Source organism: Moschus berezovskii, chromosome 5 (genome assembly GCF_049115385.1).
Source record: "Moschus berezovskii isolate FMDL1 chromosome 5, NW_MosBer_1.0, whole genome shotgun sequence".
Taxonomy (NCBI): Eukaryota; Metazoa; Chordata; class Mammalia; order Artiodactyla; family Moschidae; genus Moschus; species Moschus berezovskii.
In genome coordinates, this window is record NC_142464.1 from 13,122,036 (window position 1) to 13,139,431 (window position 17,396).

The 17,396-nt window shown below is 40.4% G+C and overlaps 1 protein-coding gene across 3 annotated transcripts in view; it reads left to right on the plus strand.

Moving 5' to 3' along the window:
* PRSS12 (serine protease 12) overlaps window positions 1-17,396 on the plus strand; it is an 81,790-nt gene that overhangs the window by 12,124 nt on the left and 52,270 nt on the right. For 2 of the 3 annotated variants that reach the window (XM_055434877.2, XM_088836151.1), the window contains exons 2-4: window positions 4,389-4,527; window positions 10,942-11,120; window positions 15,558-15,708. In XM_055434877.2, the coding sequence (XP_055290852.1) occupies window positions 4,389-4,527; window positions 10,942-11,120; window positions 15,558-15,708 (469 nt within the window). The remainder of the gene's footprint in view (window positions 1-4,388; window positions 4,528-10,941; window positions 11,121-15,557; window positions 15,709-17,396) is intronic. The other variant, XM_055434876.2, reaches the window with a different exon arrangement.

The window sequence follows — 17,396 nt, forward strand, 5'->3', positions numbered from 1 at the left end:
TGTAGTATAGAGAAACTCTTAAGACTGTCTTATGGATCTGCCTGGCTAGTTTACTCCCATGTAATGTTTGGTAGATCTGTTGTAATATTTCACCATGCTGGTGAATGCCGACATGGCAGACTTCATAAAGTGGTAGCTGAACTATTGAAAGGTGCTTATTGCATCCCGAGTCTTTGCTCAGGCTCAGAGGCAAGGGACTGGTAGCAAGGGAGGGAATCTGGCAGGCGGTTTGTCATGGCTCTGCAGCTGCTCAGTTGATTGTCTCCACAGCTTCCTCATCCATAAATTAAGGGAAACCTATTACGGTTCGACCGTCTTAAGCATTCTAAGAGAGCTAAGTGAAGCAAGAATGAAGTAAAACCAAAACCAAACAAAACCTACCGCCTGTCTTGTATATAGTATGAATTGTGTGTTCATGCTTTTATTATCTTAGGCATATTATCATGCTGATTTTTTTAAAAGTTCTTTCAAAAAATTATTAGAAGTGTAAACTTCATGGAGTTACATACCAGTAAGAAATACTTACTGAGTTCAAGGTAGATGATTACTCAGATAATTTGGAAATTTTTATGGCGTAAGGAAAGGATAAACTATGTGGAGGGGCACTGCTAGGCAGGTGTGTGGTTTGGGGGTGATGGTGTAAGGAATGGATTCTGCCAGAGAATTTGTTAGTCATTGACATGCAGACTGCCTTTCCAGAATCGCAAATATTTGTATCCATTTGTTAAAGGAAAATTGGATGATCACTCCACATTTCTTGCCATATAGCAAATACAGATAAACAAATCCAGGTTTTCGCAGCATGTTTGGCGGATGTGAGAAATGATGGTAGAACCGATAATTGACCTGGAAATTATTTCCAGTGCTATCATTTTTGTTATAATGATATTATGGTAACAATTACACATTATGCCAAGTTTTCTTCTCATTTGTAGATGCCTTAATCATTTAGATAATATGCCTGCCTCATTTCTTCTTTGAAAGCTTTTTAGTGATTTGGGCAATATTTTGCATTTTATTGTGATTATTTAACATGCATAAATAGAGTTCCAGTTTGTTTTCATTACTAGAACTTTTGTCCAACCATTTGACATGAATAATTTGATGGTGGTGGTATTTGTGGTGGTGGTGAATTAATAGATAATAGATTAAATGGTTTCCTTGGTGGCTCAGCTGGTAAAGAATCCGCCTGCAATGTGGGAGACCTGGGTTCGATCCCTGGGTTGGGATGATCCCCCTGGAGAAGGAGACAGCTACCCACTCCGGTATTCTAGCCTGGAGAATGCCATGGACTGTATAGTCATGGGGCGACAAAGAGTCAGACACGACTGAGCGACTTTCACTTTCAGATTAAACATCATTTCAAATAACATGTGTTTGAGGTGAACAAATGAATTCTTTGATTTGAAAAAAATCAAAAGACATTTTTACTGTGCATGATATTAGTATTATGTGGGTCTCTATAGAAGACATTTTGTGATTATAAAAAATCATTAAAGTTCAGTTAAATTCTTTGGACATATTTCTTTAAAAATATTCTATAGTTCACACTTTTTGTTGCAGGAAGGGAGACCTCTTCTAAGGCCCAAGAGTGGGCTCTTGTCTGACACTGAGAAATGAATTGTCTGAGGAGGCACATGTGCTGACAAAGCAAGAGATTTTATTGGGAAGGGGTGCCTGGGTGGAGAGCAGTAATGTAAGGGAATCCAGGAGAACTTCTCTGCCCATGGCTCACAGTCTCGGGATCTGTGGTGATGAAATTAGTTTCCGGGTTATCTCTGGCCAATCATTCTGACTCAGGTCCTTCCTGTTGGTACAGGCATTGCTCAGTCAAGATGGATTCCAGCGAGGAGGATTCTGGGAAATTGGTAGGACATAGGGATTGGTGTCTCCTTTGGAGCTTTCCCAAATTCTTCTGGTTGGTGGTGGCTTGTCAGTTTCGTGTTCTTTACCAGGACCTCCTGTCATAAAATAAATCACGCAGATGGTTACTGTGGTGCCTGACCAGGGCGAGCGGTTTCAGTTGTTTCCCCCTAACCTTTTCACTGAGCTGGATAGGGCTTCCTTTTGCTTGGTCTGAGTTAAAGAAGGTTAGAATATATATGAATGAGTTTTAGACTATCTGCCATATGAATGATGCATGCCCACATTCTCTCTTGAGTAACCAGGATTTGGCAGTGCAACTTTGCCTCCATTTGTTCTTGCCTCTTGTTTGAATTAAATGACACTTTGTATTTATCATGAGATATAGGATATATGTTTCTTGAATAGTTATATTTTTTAAGTATGATTGTATGGAATATAATAGTGATAGATGACTCAGTTCAGTTCAGTCGCTCAGTCGTGTCTGACTCTCTGTGACCCCATGAATCACAGCACGCCAGGCCTCCCTGTCCATCACCAACTCCCCGAGTTCACTCAAACTCATGTCCACAGAGTCGGTGATGCCATCCAGCCATCTCATTCTCTGTCATCGCCTTTTCCTCCCGCCCCCAACCTTTCCCAGAGTCTTTTATAGTGAGTCAACTCGTCGCATGAGGTGGCCAAAGTATTGGAGTTTCAGCTTTAGCATCAGTCCTTCCAATGAACACCCAGGATCGATCTCCTTTAGAATGGACTGGTTGGATCTCCTTGCAGACCAAGGGACTCTCAAGAGTCTTCTCCAACACCACAGTTCAAAAGCATCAATTCTTCGGCGATCAGCTTTCTTCACAGTCCAACTCTCACATCCATACATGACCACGGGAAAAACCACAGCCTTGACTAGACGGACCTTTGTTGGCAAAGTAATGTCTCTGCTTTTTAATATACTATCCAGGTTGGTCATAACTTTCCTTCCAAGGAGCAAGCGTCTTTTAATTTCATGGCTGCAGATAGATGACTAGGCTAGTGCAAATGAAATGAATGGGTGATTTAGAATCTATTATTTTTGAAAAAATAATTATAAAACCATAGATTACTTTGAAATATGTAAAATGTTCCAGAAATTTTTAGTAAAGTTTAATTTCTTAACTTCTTTACCTATGAAATAAAGGTCATCTTAAGTGACTTTTCACAGACTTTTATGAAATTTTTAAATTGTCTGAGTTTGATTCTACCTCTGCACATGTCTCAACTGCAGCCTTAGGACCGACTCTAAAAACAAGTGCCAGTGAGAAGAGAAATGTAGTGCTTTGATGCACACTTAAAAAAAACCTGAAATGTATTTAATGTACGCTATTATGTTGGTTTCAGATGTACTGCATGCTGATTTGAATTTGCATATGTTATGAAATAATCACCACAGTGAGCCTAGTAACCACTTTGATCCACAGTTAAGGGATAAGACTTAAAATATTATCTTCCCAGTTCAGTTCAGTCGCTCAGTTGTGTCAGACTCTTTGCGACCCCATGAATCACAGCACGCCAGGCTTCCCTGTCCATCACCAACTCCCGGAGTTCACTCAAACTCATGTCCATCGAGTTGGTGATGCCATCCAGCCATCTCATTCTCTGTCGTCCCCTTTTCCTCCTGCCCCCAATCCCTCCCAGCATCAGAGTCTTTTTCCAGTGAGTCAACTCGTCGCATGAGGTGGCCAAAGTATTGGAGTTTCAGCTTTAGCATCGGTCCTTCCAATGAACACCCAGGACTGATCTCCTTTAGAATGGACTTCTAAATTATCTTCTCAGGGATTATCTTCCCAGGGATACTCTAATTTAAATTTTGACCCTTAAGACTGAGAAGAATGACTCAAATTATGGACTGTGGAGCAGCTGAGTGGGGATGCTATGTAAGGTGAAGTGAAGTTCAAGGGCCATTCAGTTACACCATACCACTCTCCCTAGGGGCAGTTTCCCTAAGCCTAACATTAGACAATATTTCTGACACTTAAGATCTTTCTGAAATTTTAGACATTATCTTTAGACTTCTCACAACTACTGGTAGAGGCTAAAAGGGGAAAAACATTTTATTCTTCTTTAGTGGAGGAACAGATAGAAGGAAGATACAACAGCCAATAGCAGGTAACTTATAAACAGCATTGCATTTGTTTCTGTTTTTCTTTTTCTAAAATCTGTGACCTCTCGTGAAGATGGAAAGTGATATATAAGTGATAAGAACTTCATTTGTGATGTAATCAAATTTGTGGGATGCAACATCAGCCATTAGTCACAGCCTTCCACTTTCTCCCTTGGGACTTCTGTTTGCCTGGGTTAAAAAAGAAAGTATCCTTAGCATTGACTTTGGGATGTTAATTTTAAAAAAGAGCCTGCTAAATCCTCATTTAAAGAAAGAAGGACTTGCTGTGAACAGAGAAAGCCTGGCTCTCTCAGCATGTTACCGAGGACTTCTTCAATATGTTCGAACGGTTATGTTCTATTCAAGGATTTGGGGATTCTTTTCCATTTAGGGTCAGTCCGGCTTCGTGCTGGCAAAAGCGCCTTTGAAGGCACAGTAGAAGTGTATGAGAATGGAGCCTGGGGCGTCGTTTGTGGCAGCCACTGGGACGACGCTGATGCTTCAGTCGTTTGTCACCAGCTGCAGCTGGGGTGAGTTTGTTCATCCTTGACAGAATCTTTCTGCTGATGCCTGAAGGGAGTGCTGGCCCCCCGCCGTTACCTTGGAGGGGTTACCTCTTCCTTCTCCTTCTCTCACATCCCTCACTCACTTCTCTCAGAAGACTTTTAAAGAAAGGGCCCCCAATGGAAAGAGTGAGTTCCTTTACAGACAAATGCAGTTTACTAGTTACTACCCCTGCTTACTAGGAAATACCTGCCAGAAATGCTCAGAGGGCTCAAATAAACGCTGTGCACACCAGGACCCAGGGACCCTACAGTCACTGAGACAGACCTGTGTTTGAGCGTCTCCTGCAGAGGTCCAGGTCAGCAGTGGCCTGCTGCAGGGGCAGGGACTCTGGGTGCAGCAGCCCTGGCTGTGGCATAAGCCCTCTTGGAGGAGGTCACTGTTAACCCCACCATGGAGCTGCCAGAACTTACACAGGGCTGGGGAAACAGACTCTTGGAGGGCACAAACAGAGCCTTGTGTGCACCAGGACCCAGGAGAAAAGAGCAGTGACCCCACAGGAGACTGATCCAGACTTGTCTGTGAGTGTCCAGGATCTCTGGTGGAGGTAAGGTTCGGCTGTGGCCAGTTGCAGGGTTGGGGAGACACTGAGTGTAGCAGTACATGCCTGGGACCTTTTGAAGGAGGTTGCCATTATCTTCATTACCTCCACCATAGTTTGGCCCCAGGTAAATAGCACGGAGGGAACACAGCCCTGCCCTTCAACAGAAAATTGGGTTACAGATTTACTGATCACAGCCCCGCCCATCAGAAGAAGACCCAGTCTCCCCCGCAGTCAGTCTCTCCCATCAGGAAGCTTCCATCAGCCTCTTATCCGTCTCCATCAGAGGGCAGACAGACTGAAAACCACAGTCACAGAAAACTAACCAATCTGATCACATGGACCACAGCCTTGTCTAACTCAGTGAAACTGTGAGCCGTGCCCTGGAGGGCCACACAAGACAGACGGGTCATGGTGGAGAGTTCTGACAAAACATGGTCCACTGGAGAAGGGAATGGCAAACCACTTCAGTATTCTTGCCTTGAGAACCACATGAACGGTATGAAAAAGTAAAGACACTGAAAAATGAACTCCCCAGGTGCCCAGTATGCTACTGGAGATCAGTGGAGAAATAACTCCAGAGAGAATGAAGAGACAGAGCCCAAGCAAAAACAACACCCAGTTATGGATGTGACTGGTGATGGAAGTAACGTTTGATGCTGTAAAGAGCAATACTGCATAGGAACCTGGAATGTTAGGTCCATGAATCAAGGCAAATTGGAAGTGGTCAAACAGGAGATGGCGAGAGTGAACGTAGACATTCTAGGAATCAGTGAACTAAAATGGACTGGAATGGGTGAATTTAACTCAGATGACCATTATATCTACTACTGTGGACAAGAATTCTCAGAGGAAATGGAGTAGCCCTCATAGTCAACAAAAGAGTCCAAAGTGCAGTACTTGGATGCAATCTCAAAAATGACAGAATGATCTCTGTTTGTTTCTAAGGCAAACCATTCAGTATCAAGGTAATCCAAGTCTATGCCCCGACCAGTAACGCTGAAGAAGCTGAAGTTGAACGGTTCGATGAAGACCTACAAGACCTAGAACTAACACCCAAAAAAGATGTCCTTTTCATTTATAGGGGCCTGGAATGCAAAAGTAGGGAGTCGTGAAATAGCTGGAGTAGCAGGCAAATTTCGCCTTGTAGTACAGAATGAAGCAGGGAAAGGCTAATAGAGTTTTGCCAAGAGAACACACTGGTCATAGCAAACACCCTCTTTCAGCAACACAAGAGAAGACTCTACACATGGACATCACCAGATGGTCAACACCGAAATCAGATTGATTATATTCTCTGCAGCCAAAGATGGAGAAGCTCTATAGTCAGCAAAAACAAGACTGGGAGCTGACTGTGGCTCAAACCATGAACTTCTTATTGCCAAATCCAGACTTAAATTGAAGAAAGTCGGGAAAACCACTAGACCCTTCAGGTATGACCTAAATCAAATCCTGTATGATTATACAGTGGAAGTGAGGAATAGATTTAAGGGACTAGATCTGATAGAGTGTCTGAAGAACTATGGATAGAGGTTCGTGACATTGTACAGGAGGCAGGGATCAAGACCATCCCCAAGGAAAAGAAATGAAAAAGGCAAAATGGTTATCTGAGGAGGCCTTACAAATAGCTGTGAATAGAAGAGAAGAAAAAGGCAAAGGAGAGAAGGAAAGATATACCCATTTGAATGCAGAGTTCCAAAGAATAGCAAGGAGAGATAAGAAAGCCTTCCTCAGTGAACAATGCAAAGAAATAGAGGAAAACAACAGAATAGGAAAAACAAGAGATCTCTTCAAGAAAATTAGAGATACAAAGGGAACATTTCTCGCAAAGATAGGCTCAATAAAGGACAAAAATGGTATGAACCCAACAGAAGCAGAAGATATTAAGAAGAGGTGGCAAGAATACACAGAAGAACTGTACAAAAAAGATCTTCAGACGCAGATAACCACGATGGTGTGATCACCAACCTAGAGCCAAACATCCTGGAATGTAAAGTCAAGTGGGTCTTAGGAAGCATAACTACGAACAAAGTTAGTGGAGGTGATGGAGTTCCAATTGAGCTCTTTCAAATCCCAAATGATGATGCTGTGAAAGTGCTGCACTCAATATGCCAGCAAATTTGGAAATCTCAGCAGTGGCCACAGGACTGGAAAAGGTCAGTTTTTATTCCAATCCCAAAGAAAGGCAATGCCAAAGAATGCTCAAACTACCACACAATTGCACTCATCTCACATGCTAGTAAAGTCATGCTAAAAATTCTCCAAGCCAGGCTTCAACAGTGAACTTCCAGATGTTCCAGCTGGATTTAGAAATGGCAGAGGAACCAGAGATCAAGTTGCCAACATCCGCTGGATCATCAAAAAAGCAAGAGAGTTCCAGAAAAACATCTACTTCTACTTTATTGATTATGACAAAGACATTGACTGTGTGGATCACAATAAACTGTGGAAAATTCTGAAAGAGATGGGAATATCAGACCACCTGACTTGCTTCTTGAGAAACCTATATGCAGGTCAGGAAGCAACAGTTAGAACTGCACATGGAAAAACAGACTGGTTCCAAATACGGAAAGGAGTACATCAAGGCTGTATATTGTCACTCTGCTTATTTAACTTATATGCAGAGTACATCATGAGAAACACTGGGCTGGATGAAGCACAAGCTGGAATCAAGATTGCTGGGAGAAATATCAATAACCTCAGATATGCAGATGACACCATCCTATGGCAGAAAACAACTAAAGAACCTGTTGATGAAAGTGAAAGAGGAGAGTGACAAAGTTGTTTTAAAACTCAACATTCAGAAAACTAAGATCATGGCGTCTGGTCCCATCACTTCCTGGGAAATAGATGGGGAAACAGTGGAAACAGTGGCTGACTTTATTTTTTGGGGCTCCAAAATCACTGCAGATCGTGACTGCAGCCATGAAATTAAAAGATGCTTCCTCCTTGGAAGAAAACTTATGACCAATCTAGACAGCATGTTAAAAAGCAGAGACATTACTTTGCCAACAAAGGTCCGTCTCATCAAAGCTGTAGTTTTTCCCGTGGTCATGTATGGATGTGAGAGTTAGAGTCTAAAGAAAGCTGAGCGCCGAAGAATTGATGCCTTTGGACTGTGGTGTCGGAGAAGACTCTTGAGAGTCCCTTGGACTGCAAGGAGATCCAACCAGTCCTACCTAAAGAAAATCAGTCCTGAATATTCATTGGAAGGACTGATGCTGAAGCTTGGCCACCTGATGTGAAGAGCTGACTCATTTGAAAAGACCCTGATGCTGGGAAAGATTGAAGGTGGGAGGAGAAGGGGATGACAGAGGATGAGATGGCTGGATGGCATCACCGACTCAATAGACTTGAGCTTGAGCAATTTCCTGGAGATGGTGAAGGAAAGGGAAGTCTAGTGTGCTGCAGTCCTTGGGGTCTCAAAGAGTTGTCCAAGACTGAGCGACTGAAGAACAACAGCATACTTAATTAGGCTTCTCTGGTGGCTTATCAGTAGAGAATCCACCTGCCAGTGCAAGAGATGCAAGTTCTACCTCTAGGTCAGGAAGAGCCTCTGGAGAAGGAAGTAGCAACCCACTCTGGTTTTCTTGCTGGGAAATCCCATGGACAGAAGAACCTGGAGGGCTACAGTTGCAGAGTCACGACTTAACAACTAAACAACAATTAGTTAAGTTAGTTAACTAAACAGTTAGGTTAAGCAACAACTTCACTAATTTTTTACAATGAGGGTTGGAATAAATCAGGATAAAAGCAAGAGGAAGGGGAGACCCAACAAAGAGTTATGGTGTTAGCATGTTAATTACTGATTTTATCTCCAGTAATTTGTCTGGCAAACAGTCCTTGGCTGGTGGGCAAGTCACAAAGAAAGTTGGCTTGGTGCTTTTTCTTTGACAGCCTGAAGGTGTAACAAATTTGTAGGCTGGTGTCAGTGCCTTCCTTCATGTACCTTTCTACCTGTGCTTTTATTATCCCTGAAAGTCAGGGAAGAATGACATTTCCTATGAGACTGACATAAGAAAACAAAAATGGTGCAAATGAACGTATTTACAAAATACAGTTACAGATGTAGAAAACAATTTTAGGATTACTGAGGGGGAGCAGTAGGGAGGGATAAATTGGGAGATTGGGATTCATATATACACAGTACTATGTATAAAATAGATAATTAAGAAGAACCTATTTTATAGTGCAGGGATCTCTACTCAGTGTTCTGTGATGACCTATATGGGAAAATAATTTTTAAAAAAGAATGAGTATATCTGTATGCATAGCTGATTCTCTTCTTTGTACAGCAGAAAGAATGGGTATGTGTATATGCATAACTGATTCACTTTATGGTACAGCAGACACAGCATTGTAAATCAACTATATGCCAATTAAATTTTCTAAAAAATTTAAAAACAAAAACAAGCTCTGTAGTGGAGGTGTGAATTACAGAGATTCTCTTGACTGATAAAAGAATGTAAACTACCTTTCTGCAAACATCAACTTCAGATAAGCTGATCTGATTCCTTCTATCATCTCTTAGTAGTCCATTAATAAAAGAGAATTTCAAATAAGGGCAGAGCAACCTGGCTTTATTGCTGTCAAGACAGATTCATATTTTAAATACACCCCAAATATTTATTATTGGATTAACGGAAGCTGTTGCATGGAGACGGTTCTAGATCATCATGTTATTCAGATAAGCATTTAATCTTTTAAACATTTAATTTCAGTTTTGTACATATGAGAGGTTAAAAGTTTGTAGACTAGATGAGTTGTCTTAATTGATTTCAAAGCCTTGCTAGCAAATACTATTATATATATATATTGACATTTGACATTGAAGTCGCTCAGTCGTGTCCAACTCTTTGCTACCCCATGGACTGTAGCCTACCAGGCTCCTCCGTCCATGGAATTTTCCAGGCAAGAGTACTGGAGTGGGTTGCCATTTCCTTCTCCAGGAGATCTTCCCGACCCAGGGATGGAACCTGGGTCTCCCGCATTGTAGGCACACACTTTACCGTCTGAGTCAACAGGGAAGACCATTATATATATATAATTTTAAAAAATGGGAATGGATTGCCTCTCCTGATATTACCTTGCTTGCTGCTGCTGCTTCAGTCGTGTCCAACTCTGTGCGACCCCATAGACGGCAGCCCACCAGGCTCCTCTGTCCCTGGGATTCTCCAGGCAAGAACACTGGAGTGGGTTGCCATTTCCTTCTCCAATGCATGAAAGTGAAAAGTCAAAGTGAAGTCACTCAGTCGTGTCCGACTCTTAGCGACCTCCTGGACTGCAGCCCACCAGGCTCCTCCGTCCATGGGATTTTCCAGGCAAGAGTACTGGAGTGGGGTGCCATCGCTTAGGTGTGGTAATAATAATTGTTTCAAAAATGACAGCCTAAAATATTGTAGTAGGAAAGACTCTTCAAGCATCCAGACTTCTTTTGTGTATCAGAAGGAAGGATTTAGAGACATGTTAGAGTAATTTGCAGCTGAGTGCAGACTGGAATCCAAGTCCCATTAGATCACAGGACAGACACACTTCTTCCACATAACCATCCAGACTCCTGTTTTATGTCTGTAGTATTTGCCCATTTTCTTCTAAAATCAGCTGTAGATAAAGGCACATGCCAGCATTAGTTATTCAAGGTTAATTAGAAAGATTGCCATACGTAATCACCCTGTTCTGATCTAATGTTTTGATTTCCTTGAAATTTACATAATCCATTATGTTTGTCATTTTCTTCCACATCCTCCTTTATTGATTTCGTCCATTTTTTAAAACCCTAGTGCTTTGATAAAAGTTAGCCTACGTTTGATCAACCTAACCTTGAGCATTGTACTTCCAGAGGAAAAGGAGTCGCAAGACAAACCCCGTTTTCTGAACTGGGCCTTATTCCTGTTTATTGGAGCAATGTCCGTTGCCGAGGAGATGAAGAAAATATACTGCTTTGTGAAAAAGACATCTGGCAGGGCGGGGCGTGTTCTGAGAAGATGGCAGCTGCTGTCCTGTGTAGCTTTTCCCGTGGTAAAAAAAAGAAAAAAATATTCTCTTGCTTTACTTTTATTCTGTTTTCAGCATTGCAGATGAAAAACGTGTCTTAGTTAAATGTTTTCCTAAGTGTTTAAATACAGACTTGAATCTGAATCTATCAACAATAGTTGATAATAGTTGTTAATAGTCTATCACCACCTAATTAGTCTTCAAAGGAATTCATCTAACAGTTGGATTTCCATTTGAACTCAGTTTTTTTTTTTAATTAAAAACTTTTTTGGTTGCACCGAGTCTTTACTGCTGTGCATGGGCTCTCTCTAGTTGCAGTAAGTGGGGGCTACTCTCTAGTTGCAGTGCATGGGCTTTTCATTGAGGTGGCTTTTCATTGAGGTGGCTTTTCATTGAGGTGGCTTTTCTTGCTGTGGAGCACAGGCTCTAGAGCATGCAGGCTTTAGTAGTTGGGAAGGTTGGGCCTAATTGCCCCCTAGCATGTGGGATCTTCCCAGACCAGGGATTGAACTGGTGTCCCCTGCATTGCAAGGCAAACTCTTAACCACTGGACCACCTGGGAAGCCCTGACCTCACTTCACATATTTTCTGTTTTAATCTAATTTGTTTATAGGATTATTATATACTGTATATGAAACACTTATTTGCGTAATGAAAAATTGTGATGGAATCAAGCTAAAAATCATCTTGAAACCAAATATAAAATATAGCAACTACAACAAAATATTTTCACTTTATAGAATAGGATAGAATCATAGTATTAGTGTTCTCCTTTGAAGATAGCACATTCCATAAAACAAATCGCTACCTTGGGTAAGGGCTCCTTCTATGCATGATGTCCTAGGTACTCAGTTCAGTTCAGTTGCTTAGTCGTGTCTGACTGTTCGCGACCCAGTGGACTGCAGCACGCCAGGCCTCCCTGTCCATCACCAACTCCTGGAGTTTACCCAAACTCATCTCCATTGAGTCAGTGATGCCATCCAACCATCTCATCCTCTGTCATCCTCTTCTCCTCCCACCTTCAATCTTTCCCAGCATCAGGGTCTTTTCCAATGAGTCAGTTCTTTGCATCAGGTGGCCAGAGTATTGGACCTTCAGCTTCAGCATCAGTCCTTCCAATGAATGTTCAAGGCTGATTTCCTTTAGGATGGACTGGTTAGATCTCCCTGCAGTCCAAGGGACTCTCAAGAGTCTTCTCCAACACCACAGTTCAAAAGCATCAATTCTTCGGTGCTCAGCTTTCTTTAGAGCCCAACTCTCTCATCCATACATGACCACTGGAAAAACCATAGCCTTGACGAGACGGACGCTTGTTGGCTAAGTAATGTCTCTGCTTTTTAATATGCTGCCTGGGTTGGTCATAACTTTCCTTCCAAGGAGGAAGCGTCTTTTAATTTCATGGCTGTGGTCACCATCTGCAGCATTGGTGATTAGTATATGATTTTGGTATACAGATGTGTGTATGATCATGTGAACGGAAGCAGTGGGAGAAGCTCCCTTTGCTGCTATTTTTCCTTGTTTGGGATATTCTTTCTAGGCTTTTAGTTTCACAGTGACCACAACCTGTGGCTATCACACCTTTTTGGATTTTCTTGGAGATAGCAGCGTGATCAGATGTCCCAGGTCTTGGAATTCCAGCAGACAGCCGAGGGCAATGGTTTCTGACTGAGTACAAATATCAGGGAAGGAATTGACAAGCTCCCTCTGCAAAACATAGGAAGATCCAAGGTAGGGTCATTCCTGTGAACTGAGTGGAAAAACCAATGGAAATGGTGCAGAATATCATACCAGGGTGTGCTTGGAGACCTGCAGTCCTTTTGTGGGGGCAAGGTGCATTCTAAATTTTTATGTCTTGTAAGTTTTTCCTTTTCTTCCTTTGCCTCTCCACCTCTTGGTAATTCTGCCTTTGGCAAATACATGTTTACACGTTGCTACATCAGGGATGCTGTGAATCGGACTCAACAGTGCACTGCTTTTGGTAGATGTTGCTTGTATTCTGTGTTCAACCTAACTGATAAAATATGTTAATGTTTTTCAAGTAGTGAAGTAAGTAAAATTTTGAAAACAATCCTTTTTTACAGGATCTCTGTCTACTGTTTTTTTTTCTTTTTAAATTCTCCATTCTCTATAATCTATCCCCTTGTTTATACTCTGGCTGCAAAGATAAATTTAAAGTTGGTGTAAACATATATAAAATATCAAAAGTTGAGATAAATTAGAAGTGAGCATGAAAAAATATGCTTTTATGGTAAATTAAATGAGAATGTGAAAACAAATAGCTCAAATCAGCAAACACCGAGTCTGTCTTAAGGCACAGCAGCAGACCTTTAATATTAATACTTTCTTTTAGTTTGGAATTTACGTTTAGCATCTTGCCTTTTAGTACTTTTCCAACACTTACAAAGAAAAAGATCGTATCTGAGTATTGGATATAGGAAATATCAATATAAATGAAAATGTCTGGGAATTTTATTTATCCATAAGTTAAATATGAGTCAACTACTTCACTGAAATTTCTTTCAAATGATTTTTTTTTGTGTGTGTGTGCATGTATTTGTTGGGAAGTTGTGAGATGGTGACTAAATTTTGTCTTTGAGCTTCTCTATATTTTCCCAGATACTTATACAACCAGTGTAAAAACTACATTTAAAAATAAAGCACAACATTTTAAAAACTGTAAGGTAATTATGCCATAATGTTTCTAGGTTGTAGATAATTTTAAATTTCCTCTTAAATTTTTTTGTTTTTCTGTTTTCTCCAAGCTTACCATGGAGATGGGGAGAGGAGAGGCAGAGAAGGATATAATAATTTAAGAAATTTATTCTGTTGCCATTGGTTTGTTGCTATATTTTCCAAGCTTCTTAAAAGAAAAATAAATGTGATAACATGTAAATTTAGGTTTCTTATCATTATTCAGCGATCATTGATTATAAGAAGCTGCTATATAATGTTGAGAACAACTATGTTTATTAAACCTACCTTTATCCTTTTCCAGATTACAAGTGCTACTTGACTTATGTAAGAAAACTGTGTTACAAATATCAGAATATGAGTAGATGCACATGTTTACTAATCTAAATCCCTTCTCTGATGTGATATTTGAATATAAATATGAATGTCCAAATACCATTTATTGATAGCTGCTTACACTATTAGAGGCATATTTCATGTGGATAAATGAGTATTTGGCAAAAGATAAAACTAAATTTCCTAATAGGGACCCAGCCTGTTCTGGACCTTTGACCATCTCACATTCTTTATTCCAGAAAAATTAGAGGGCCGTTCTGTTTCCCAAACACATACAGCTTTGTGCTTCTATGCTTTTGTTCATTCGGTTCATTCTGTCTGAACTGCACATCCCCCATGTCTAACTTATGAAGTCCCATCCATCATCTTGGCCCTCTTAGCTACAGCTTCTTTAGAAGAGATTCCCTAATTTCCCCCAGTGGTGGGCAAGCACCTTTTGCACCTGAACCCCTGCAGGGTCTTCTCAATGGTCTCCCATCTATACTCAGGTTGTCCATACCCCGAGGCAATATACTTCTTAAGGGTAGCATTTGTGCAGTGCCTCTCTGCCTAATAGCTGTTTAAGAAACAAAATTGAAGGAATGGATATCCATAGTTGTTTTTCATTGTTTGGGATATTCTTTCTAGGCTTTTAGTCATCACTTGCCAATCCAGTCAGTCAACAAATATTTATTACATTTATTACAATATATTTGTTACATGCCTTATTTATTACATAGCTGGGTATCCGAAGTACTTGAGTGAAAGGGAAAGGCATTCTCTGTGTCGTCAATTCTAGACTAAGAAAAAGAGAGAAAAATTTAAAAACTGATGAAGCTCGATAAGGGTATTGTAGACTATAATAAGGAATTTGTGTGGGGAAGCCTCTGGTATTCTTCACAGAGAATGAATTGATTCATACACAAATGAATCTTCAGTATTGTTTTTTGAAGGCACTGCCTGTGATGTCCACCAGCTTCTTATAATGTGATAATGTTAACTTTAACTTGATCTCTACAAATGTAAAAATGTTTCTATGCTGAAAGCAAGTATGTCATAGATGTGCCATTCTTAATAATTACATGTTGGTAATGCTCAAGTTACTGTAAGTAAAAAATCAATGCTATCCCCCACAATACCATAAAAATCAAATGGATTTCCAATAACTGCAGTTTTGAGTGTGTCTTTTCTGGTTTCTGAGGTCCTCGGGGAAAAGTGAATTTAGACTGCTTCCTCTTGCCAGCTATTTGTATGAGTGTAATTCAAGTTAGAGGATTTTAATCAGTTGAGATTATCATAAAATATATTAGACTTGCATGGGTATGTCCATATTGCTGAAGTGGCTTATTAAATATAACTTTATGATTGAGAATGGCAAAGAAATAGAATATACCTGATCTTCTGTAGATCATTGTAAATGTGTAGGTCTAATTTGTTGTTCATTTCATATTGAAGGCCCTGTGTTCCCCATCCTGCGCCTTGTTGGGGGGAGCAGTGTGCGTGAGGGCCGAGTGGAGGTCTACCATGCCGGTCAGTGGGGGACAGTCTGTGACGACCAGTGGGATGACGCAGATGCAGAAGTGGTCTGCAGGCAGCTGGGTCTGAGGTTGGTTGTTCTTGTTTTGTTTTGCTTACATTTCTAAGTTTATTACTTCCATACCCAAAGGTAGATGTGTTTAAATTGCACATTTCTTTGAACAAATAGAAAAAGACACCTTTTAATCATTGTATTTGACTGTAGTCTCCTTGAAGAGAATATCTATATACCTATAGATCTAACTTGTTTGTATCTGAATTCAACTGATTTTGTATTCTTGAGAATCTTAAGCCTTTTACCACTTTTTATCAGGAGCCTTTACAGGACTCCCAGGTAGTAACTAGCACGGTCAACCGCAGTAACTTAGCAAAGTCATATGATGAAACTAGTTGTGAGGCTTTACCTGAAGTTCAATTTCTTTCCCCCAAATATTGTCTAAACTTTTGACCATTGCTTCCTTATTTGTTAGGTATGTGCTTAGAACAAAGAATGTTTATTAATGTTCAAAGGAAATAATTTCTATACAGGATATGGGAATGAAGCTTGTGGAATAAAGACAGAAAACCAATATTATATGTTGCTTTAGTTATGGTTACTTTGGAAAAGTATGTTATAATTTTGTGTCCTCTGATCCTTGTGTTTAGTGATTTTGAACACTGGTATAGCAGGCCTAAAAGCCTCTCTCAAATTATACTGGCAGGTCTTCTGAAAGTTGATATTTTACTTTAAATTTGAAAAAAATTATTTAGCATGTTGTGGCAGGTAGGGGTGGGTTGATGTGGAGACTTCTCAAACTTAAAACTTCTCAGTTCTTGTTTCACTTTGTCCAATTAAGCATAGTCTTTGACACTGGAGCATGATTTTTGAACCTTGAACCGTAATATTTTTGCAATTGTTTTTGCAACTGACCCCTCCCCCCCAACTTTTTCAAAACTGTGGGTTAATACTAAAGTATTTTGAAACAAAGTAAAGATGTTTCAACATTTTACCTCTAAATACTTCAGTGTGCACCTTTTTAAAAATAAGAACATTGTCCTACATAGCCAAAATTATCATCACAACTAATTGGTAATCATTCTTACATTGTTTAATATCCTGTCATATTCAAATTTCCATAGGTGTTCCCACCATGTAATTGACAGATGATTTCTCTGTAGCAGAATTTAGCCCAGGACCTTGTGGTGCATCTGAATGTCACATCCCCAAAGTCTTTTAATCCAGAACAGTCTCTTGTTTTTCCTAACACTGACTTGTTGCAGAGACCACAGACAACACCAGCTGTTTTGTAGAATATCCTACCTTCTGGATTTGTCTCATTTCTTCCTCCTGGTGTCAGTTAGCTTACTCCTCTGGTTCTTGTAACTTCTGAAATGGGACGCTAGATCCAAAAGTTTGATTAGATAAACATCACTCGAGTATTTGCTTCCCAGGTGGCGCTACTGGTAAAGAACCCACCTGCTAATGCAGGATTACTCAAGAGACGTGGGTTCGATCCCTGGGTTGGGAAGATCCCCTGGAGGAGGAAATGGTAACCCACTCCAGTATTCTTGCATGGAATTGCATGGAGCCTGGCAGGCTACAGTCCATGGGGTTTCAAAGAGTTGAATACCACTGAGCAACTAACACTTTCACTTTTGTAGTTTTAAAAGTGATTCTAAAAATTCAAGGTGTCATGTAGAGTTCTTTCTTGAGAGCCAAAATTTTTTTTTTCACTTACATAAACAGTTCTTAAACAAAGACTGTGTTGACAAACAATA